Source organism: Panthera pardus, unplaced genomic scaffold, assembly GCF_024362965.1.
Source record: "Panthera pardus isolate Hobbes unplaced genomic scaffold, ASM2436296v1 HiC_scaffold_7, whole genome shotgun sequence".
NCBI lineage: Eukaryota > Metazoa > Chordata > Mammalia > Carnivora > Felidae > Panthera > Panthera pardus.
Window position 1 is genome coordinate 81,777,208 of NW_026527002.1, and position 8,276 is coordinate 81,785,483.

Here is an 8,276-nt window from a genome sequence, read left to right on the forward strand (position 1 = left end):
TCTCCCTTGTTTGCTGAGCCCCGCGCCACCGTAGGCGCAGCCGCCTGTGGTTTATGCACTCCTGTCTCAAATTCGGGTCGTTTCCAGTCTGGGGCTGCTACGAACATCCGTGCGTGATTCTCCGTGTGGACCCAGGTTTTCATTTCTCTTGGGCAAGCACCCAGGGAAGAACGCCGGGGTCACGGTGAACTTACGCTCAAGGAACTGCAAGGAGGCGGCCGGGAGGGAGAGAGCATGCCTGGCCCCGCAGTCCGGCTTCAGAGGCCCCGGGGCCCAGCGGGGTGGGGGGTGCAAAGGGGCAGCGGGACCAGGGAGGGGGAGGGGGCCGCCGCGGGGCGGTGGGGACCCGGGCGGGGGGAGAGAGGGGGGCGTGGGGAGCGCAGCGGGGGTGGGGTTACGGGGTGGGAGGAGGGTCGGGGGTGCTGCGGAGGCGGGGTTACGGGGTAGGGGTAGAGGCGTGGGGACCGCAGCGGGGGCCTGGGAGGGAACGGGGTGCGGAAGGGGGGGGGGGTGGGAGCGCGGCGGGGGCGGAGGCAGGAGGCAGTAAGGCGGGCGGGGGCGGGGCGGCCGGGGGCGGGGCGGCCGGGGGCGGGGCGGCCGGGGGCGGGGCGGCCGGGAGGAGCTCTGGGCCTATCCGGATCGGGCGGGGCTTGGGCCGTAGATCCCGCCCCACGCCAGCGCCGCGGAGGCGCAAGGGAGGGGTATCACCACGCCCTCCCTACCCCCCCCCCCCCCAGTTTCCAAGGCAACCGGGTTCAACAGTTTCTGCGCTGCCGGCGTCCGGAGGCCCCCGGGCGCCCACCTGTAGGCATGTGCGCCGCGGAGGTGGACCATCAAGTTGCCCAGAGATACCTGCTCAAGCGGCGGCTGGGGAAGGGGGTGAGCCCGGCACCTGCAGGGCGGGGGAAGGTCCAGTCGGAGGTCTGTTCCCTCCGACGCGGCCAGGGATCCCTGGGCTCACGTCCTGTTTCCTCCGTGGACTGGACGGTGGCTTGGGCAAGCCACCGAGCCCCTCGGGCCTCAGTTTCCTGTAGGGGGGCTCTAACAGCGCCCACTGCAAGTGAACCTGTCGCCTGGCTCTAGGTCCACAGCGGCCTCAGGTCAGAGGGATCGTGGACAAACACTCCCCCCCCCCCCGTCCCCCGTCCCCCGTCCCCTGCTGCCAGCTGCCTCTCCTGGGCCCATAGAACACTAAGGAGGCCGGGCCCACCCACTCCGATCACTAAAGGCGATGGGTGGGTCCCAAGCCTGGCCCAGGAAGGGCCTGAGCGGGTAAATGGGCATGGAGCGAGCCACATGTGAGCGATTGTGCGTTTGTGTGTGACAGCATGTGGGATTGTGTACAAGAGTGTTTGTGAAGGTGTGTGGCTGGGTGGGTGGTATTGGGGAGAAGAGAAAGCACGTTCCAAACAGCACAGACAGCAGGTGCAAAGGCCCTGAGGTAAGAACCTGCTGGCTGTGGGGAAACAGCAGAGTTGATGTGAACTGGTTAAGAGTAACTACGGGAGGGCTGGGATCACCTGTGGCTTTGGGAAACTGCAGAGATTTCTGGGCATGACACGCAGTGGTAGCAGACATTGGTGCCGCTTTACAAGGCTCACCCTGCCTGCTGTGTAGAGGACAGACTGTAGTGTGGGCTAGGGAGGCCAGTTAAGAGGTTAGTGTAGCGATCCAGACAAGAGATGGGGGAGAGGCAAGAGTCCCAGGTGGGGCAGCAAGAGGTCAGATTCTGATGAAGTTTGGAGGTGGAGCGAACAGGATTTGCTGATAGGCTGGATGCAGGGTGTGAAAGAGGGGAGAGGTGCCCAGAACAGGCTTTGGCTTCCACCCTGAATCTCCCTTTTGTAACCTTATTTCTTCCTGGAGCCTTGCTTCTCATCACCATCTTCTGGAAAACCTGGGGCGGGGGTGGGGGTGGGGGGGCTGCTGCAGCAGCCTTAGCAGCCCGCAGCTGTGGGGACCTTGCCCGGAGCCATAGGCCCTCACCACACCCTCACTCCCTCCCCGGAGCCTCAGGCAGCCTGCTGGGCAGGGGAGGGCTGGACAGGAGGCTGGCCCCGTGCCCAGCAAGCTGACCACCGTCCTCGCAGGCCTACGGCATTGTGTGGAAGGCAGTGGATAGGAGGACTGGCGAAGTCGTGGCCATCAAGAAAATCTTCGATGCCTTTAGGGATAAGACGGACGCCCAGGTGAGTGGAGAGGAGGTGTGAGAAGGACAAGGGCAGGGGTGCGGGGGGGACCCCTTCTGCCTTGGTGCCTGGAAGCTCCAGTGTATTTCTGAAGCCGATTCACAGCAGGTCTCTATAATTGCTCAGACATGACCGGAACCTGTGGTCCAGCAGGTGTGGGTGACGTCTGTCAATCCCTGTGGATCCTTTCGAGAAATGAGCTTCCGGGGAGCCTGGGGGGCTCAGTTAGTTAAGCGTCTGACTCGTGATTCCGGCTCTGGTCATGATCTCACGATCTGTGAGACTGAGCCCAGCGTAGGGCTCTGCTAGCCTTGGAGACGGCTTACGATTGTCTTCCTCTGCACCTCTCCTGCTCACACAGGTGCTCTCTTTTTCTGTCTTTCCAAAAAAAAAAAGGAGGCGGGCTTCCTTCTCGCCCCATACTTACGCTCAAATTTCTGTCTCACTCCAGAGAACGTTCCGGGAAATCATGCTGCTCCAGGTGAGCAGCCCGGGCCACCTGGCAGCCCCTCCAGGTGCAGGTTCTCCCAGCAAGGTGGGGGGGGGAGACCCAGATCTGCGTCCCCCCCAAAGCACACAGCCCCTGGCTCTCTCCTCAGCAACTTGGGGACCATCCTAACATCATCCGCCTCCTGGACGTGATCCGGGCGGAGAACGACAGGGACATTTACCTGGTGTTTGAGTCTATGGGTAAGTGAGGCCTTCTCACCCTCCAGCCTCACCTCAGTCCTGGTCCAGGACCCTCCAGTGGCCCGGATCCCTTTACATGTCCCTCTGCGGCCGGGTCACCGCAGTGGTCAGTTGTCACCCAGAACAGTTTCTTGGTGTGGCTGGTGCATGGTCAGCGCCTGGGCCTGGCAGTGACCCCTGGAGCCCACCTCCATGAGGCTCCTGCTTTTTCCACTGTTTGCAACTGTTTTTCCTTTTTCTACCCATGTTCTAAAACAAAGCAACATGAGATAAAGTATTAAAAATCACCCCAGACACTGTTATTGCTGTGCTGGCAAAGACAGAGCAGGCCCGAAGAAGCCTGCTAGAGCCACTGGGAAGCGTGTGTACCCGGGACAGGGTTAGGAACAGGGCTCTGAGGGTGGCTGGTGCCACCTGGGGACCGCGACCGGGGGAGGGCTGAGCACCCCTACAAGGGTCAAAGGTGGGGCAGACTTGTCCAGTGTCCCCAGGCCCCCCAGACTGACCTGCGTGCTCCCCCAGACACTGACCTGAACGCCGTCATCTGTAAGGGCAGGCTGCTGAAGGACGTCCACAAGCGCTTCATCATGTACCAGCTCCTGCGGGCCAACAAGTTCATCCACTCAGGAGGCGTCATCCACCGGGACCAGAAGGTGCCACCCACAGTCCAGTCACGGCTGCCCCCCAGCGTGTGCACCCACCATTAGCCCTCAGCCCACCTCCTCTCCTGCAGCCGTCCAACATTCTCCTGGACGCCAGCTGCTTGGTGAAACTCTGTGACTTTGGTCTCGCCCGCCCTCTCGGGGGCCTCCCTGAGGGGCCTGAGGGCCCGGCCCTGACAGACTACGTGGCCACACGCTGGTACCGGGCTCCGGAGGTGCTGCTGTCCTCGAGCTGGTAACAGCGTCGCCCCCTCCCCCTGCAGTACCCCCTGTGTCTTCTCACCCAGCCAAGGCCCCGAGGCCTTCCTGTGCCCTCGCTTTGTGCCCTCCCGGCCCCCTCCTAGCACCCCAGGCCCTGCCCCTTTGAGTGTCTCTCCTCCTCCCTCCACATCTACCTCTGGGGTCCCCCCCCCCCAAGCCTCCACCCCTTCCTGCCCCAGGTACACCCCTGGGGTGGACATGTGGAGTCTGGGCTGCGTCCTGGGGGAGATGCTTCGGGGGAGACCCCTGTTCCCAGGCACATCTACACTCCACCAGCTGGAGCTGATCCTGGAGACCATCCCGCCTCCATCCAAGGAGGGTGAGTATGTGTCCAGGGGCCTGCTGGGCACCGGGGATCCCAAGGGTCAGAGCACACAGCTCTGGGGGCAAGCACATGATGGGCCAGGAGTGGTAGGGAGGAGTCTGGGGAAGAGGGGTGGGGAAGGTCCAAAGTTTCAGGAAAACCTGAAAGGGCAGGCCCCACACATAGTAGGCCCAGGGAGGAGCTGCTGGGGGCTTTGGGATAGCAACTGGACGGGTCTGCAAGGCGGGCAGGGCCTGGCCACAGGTCCTTGAGGGCCGAGCGGAGCGATGCTCATAAAGGGTCCGGCTGAGCGGCTGAGGGATGGGGGCCGGGCAGGGGAGGTTGGGGGTTGGGGGAAGATGTGGAGGAAGGTAGGCTGCAGCAGAGGTAGGTAGCTTAGGTGGGGGTGGGGGGGGTGGGGGGTGGGGAGGGTCTGTCCTTGTTCCTGGGGGAGGGAGCAGAGCAAGAGAGGGGAAGGACCAGGTGGGGAAGTCGGGGAAGGGGTTCTTCCATGGAGGTGGGAGTGCCTGGATGTGGAGTGCATGCGTGGGGGTGTAAGTGTGCAAGGGCCAGCACACGGGTGGGGCCCGAATCCAGATACTGAAGCCCTGCAGAGAGGCCACTCCATGGGGCGGGAAGAACGACTGGCCCCAGACCTCCCTGGGCCAGGCCCCCCTGACCACACACCACCTCTGTCCACCCTCCCTGCAGACCTCCTGGCTCTCAGCTCAAGCTTCAGCGCCTCAGTCCTGCCCTGCCTGGGGTCCCGGTGAGCGGGGCTGCTGAGGAGCCTGGCTGGCACTCCTCCTGTAAATTTGCTGGCCAGTCTGCCCGCCCAGACCCGGGCCCTGGCCTTCTGATGGCAGGCCCAAACCCAGCGAGTTGGAATTTCCAGCACCGCCCGGCTTGGCCTGGGGGCATGGGCAGGCCGGCGGGAACTGCACTGCGCGGGGCATGGAGAGCAAGGGACCAGAGGACGAGGCAGGGAGGGGTCGGCCATCAGTGCCATGCTGCCTGGGGGTGTCGTGTGGGGAGGGGAGATGCACGGAGGCAGTTAAGTGGCTGGGCGGAGGACGGGGAGGGGCCCGCCCTGGAAAGGGAACAATATGCAGGCACCTACAGGCCACGGCAGACGCTGGACGCCCTCCTGCCGCCAGACACCCCCCCGGAGGCCCTGGATCTCCTCAAGGGACTCCTGGTATTTGCCCCGGGCAAGCGGCTTAGCGCAGCGCAGGCGCTGCGGCACCCCTACGTGCAGAGGTAGGGGCGGGGTCCCCTGGCCCAGCTCCTGCTTTGCCCGTCTTGTCTTGGGTGTTGGGTCCCGGACCTGGGCTCGGCCGGAAAGGCCGTCTTGACCGCAGCCCGAGGCTGGCTCCCCGCAGGTTCCACTGCCCCGCTCGCGAGCAGACCCTGGATGCGGCTGTGAGGCTCCCGGTGCTCGAAGGAGTTCAGCTGTCAGCCCCTGAGTACCGCCGCCGCGTCTATCAGGTGCTCCGGTCCGCGACCACGATCTTCCCACACCCACGCTCACCCTCGAGTGCCCCCCTCCCGCCCCCCCCCCCCCCCGCCTCAGCGACCCCCAGAACCCTCTACACCCGCGCCGACCACCTCTGAGCGCCCCTCGCCTCCCGCAGATGATCCTGGAGCGCAGGGGCGGCGGCCCCGGCCCGAGAGGGAAGGGCCCGGGGGGCACGCCCCCGGGGACGGAGCCCAGCGCCCCCCGGGCCCAGGCGCGCCTGCGCTCACCCAGAGCCGTCCCTCAGCTGTCCCCGGGCTCGCCCTCGCAGAAGCCCGGTGCCGTCGCCCAGAGCAGCCTGGGTCAGCAGTCCGCACACGGTGTGTGCCCCGCCCCCCCGGAGCGCGGCCCCTGACCCTTCTGGGTGGAGCCACCAAGGGTCCGCAGCGCCGGACTAACCCCGGGGGTTGGTCTTCAGACCCCACAGACGTTCCCTGCGGAGCCGAGAACCTTCCCCGGCCGAACGTGGTGCCCCTGCTCCAGCCCCCGCCCCCAGGGGGTCTCGGGAGGGCGGAAAGGCCCCCTGGGGTGACGGCACAGGCCCCCTCGGGCCACTCGTGGGTAGGTTGACCGGGGAGGGCCCCTCTCACTGTACTTCCGAGGGCGGCGCCCGGTTGGGCGGTGACCCTGTGACGCGCCCCCTCCCAGGTGAAGCCCAGCGTGAAGGGGGCGGCGCCCTCCCTGGCCTCTCAGGCCGCCGCCCGGGTGGCCGTCCAGGCCCTGATCCGGAGCGACTGGAATCCGGGCCGTGGGGTGAGGGCGAGCGGCTCCCCGACCGCTCCCCCAGCCCCCCGGCCCCGCCCCCTCGCGCGGCCCCCAGACTGTGTGCGGGTCCCTCGCGGGCTTCCTGCGGATGCGCGGCCCGAGCCCCGGCCGGGCCGGAGGATGTTCGGCGCCCCGGCCTGGCAGGGGGCGCAGGGCGCCGCGAGGGCCGCGCTCGGGGGCTATTCTCAAGCCTACGGTACCGTCTGCCATTCGGCGCTGGGCCGCTTGCTCCTGCTCCCGGGCCCCGCGCGTAAGCCGCCCTGCCAGCCCACGACCTAGCTCCTGTGCTCAGCCCGCGTCCCTCGCCCAGCCCTGGATCTGCCCCCGAGTGCCCCGTGCTGCCCACCCCCTCCTACCCGCTCCCCCTTTTGCCTGCCCACACCCTTGAGTTCCAGGGAGCTTGTCCAGCCGTGTCTGGGGGAGTGGGAGAGGTCCCCAGGGAGAGGTCCCCACCCACCCCCAGCCACTTCCTCCAATAAAGTCGTGTTTGGCCACAGTCTACCTGTTCGTCTTTTGTCCTCAGTGAGGGACTCCCTCTGAGGCCACGGAGTCCACCCCCTTCCGAGGACCCAGATGTCTAGTATAGAGTCTATGAGAAGCTGCGTGGCCCCCCTCTGCCCAGCACCCAGTGCTTTCCCTCTAGGCTCACATCACCAAAGGCTGGCCCCTGGTGGGGGGGGGCTCCTTGGGTCCAGCTTCCCGTCCTCTGTCCACAAATGCTCTGGGGACTGCGTGGTGCCCATCAGAGGGACCACGCTGTCCCCAGGGGTTCCTGGAAGGGCAGGGGCTTGTGCACCTGCTGCCTGGATGCAAGCCATCACACGACTGCATTTGTGACCCTGAGCCAGAGTAAAAGTGGAAGAGATGTTGGGGTGGTGCCCCGGGGTACAGCTCCTGACTGGCTGTTGTTGCTGACCCCAGCCACCTCTGTCACCAACAGTGACTGGCAGCTGGTTTGTCCTGGAGGGGGGTGGGTCCAGGGTGTGGGAGCTGAAGAGATCCAAGGGGCCTGGTGGGCACCTGTCTCATGGCTCCAGGGTGCCTGGCACCACACGTGACCCTGGGCAGGGGTTGGAACACAGGGGAGGCTGTTTTCCGGCTGCCTGGTGGGAGCTCCCAGTCTAAAGGGTGCGGCCTTTGCTGTGCTGGGGGCGGGGCTGCTCGCAGCAGGGGCTGTGAGCTCCTGGAAAAGCTAGGGGCCACTGGGGGAGGCACAGGAGGGAAGGGCCAGGAGAGCTGGCCAGGCCGGGGGAGGGGGGGCACAAGAGAGACAGAAAGCAGAACAGGATTTGGGAGGAGGCTAAGAGGGGCGGCAAGGATAAATGCTCTGTCCAGGCTCGGAGGTAAGCCAGCCACGGAGGGGGCAGCGTGTCGGGGTCCTAGAGCCCCCGGCTGATGGACAGGGGGGCGGATGAGGCCCTGGGAAGTGGCAGGGCAGCCCAGAAAGGAGCAGGCGAGGCCCCAGGAAGCCCACCCCTGCGAACACAGACCTGGGGGCCCTGAGAGGTCCAGACATCTGGGCACCCAGCGCAGGGGAGGCTGGGAAGTGTGTGTGGGCTCGGTGACCTGGATCCCCCAGGGGCGCACCAGTGAGGGGCGCAGGGCTGGTGGAAGCGGGGAGCGGGAGTAATGGGCTAAAGCAGGTTGGCCCTGAAGGGGAGCCAGTCACGATCATGGTCACGATCACGGTCACGGGAGAGGGCTGAGGTGGAAGGAGTCTTTCTTCGAGGTTAGGGGATGTGGCGAGAGGTGTTTGCGGTACAGGCGGGCAGGTGGGGGTCTTCCGTGGTCCCCACAGGGATGGGCGGTGGAGTCCAGAGGGACATCTGACAAGTTCACAGGACTAAAGTTTGCAACGTACAACTGGGCGATCATAGGTATTTAGGAAC

The 8,276-nt window shown here is 65.7% G+C and overlaps 1 protein-coding gene across 4 annotated transcripts; it reads left to right on the forward strand.

Annotated features, from left to right (window-relative positions):
* The first annotated feature begins 605 nt into the window (after window positions 1-605).
* MAPK15 (mitogen-activated protein kinase 15) lies at window positions 606-6,878 on the forward strand. 4 transcript variants are annotated; one of them, XM_019435151.2, is made up of 13 exons: window positions 606-879; window positions 2,091-2,189; window positions 2,641-2,670; window positions 2,789-2,879; window positions 3,402-3,532; window positions 3,613-3,776; window positions 3,982-4,121; window positions 4,818-4,875; window positions 5,229-5,366; window positions 5,489-5,594; window positions 5,741-5,942; window positions 6,041-6,183; window positions 6,271-6,878. In XM_019435151.2, the coding sequence occupies exons 1-13, from the start codon at window positions 811-813 to the stop codon at window positions 6,664-6,666; spliced, it is 1,767 nt and encodes a 588-aa protein (XP_019290696.1). In that variant the 5' UTR covers window positions 606-810; the 3' UTR covers window positions 6,667-6,878. The 4 variants fall into 4 exon arrangements, with proteins under 4 accessions (XP_019290696.1, XP_019290694.1, XP_019290695.1 ...); XM_019435149.2 differs by lacking the exon at window positions 3,613-3,776 and having other exon boundaries at window positions 4,818-5,366; XM_019435150.2 differs by lacking the exons at window positions 3,613-3,776; window positions 6,041-6,183 and having other exon boundaries at window positions 4,818-5,366.
* Window positions 6,879-8,276: the final 1,398 nt, after the last annotated feature.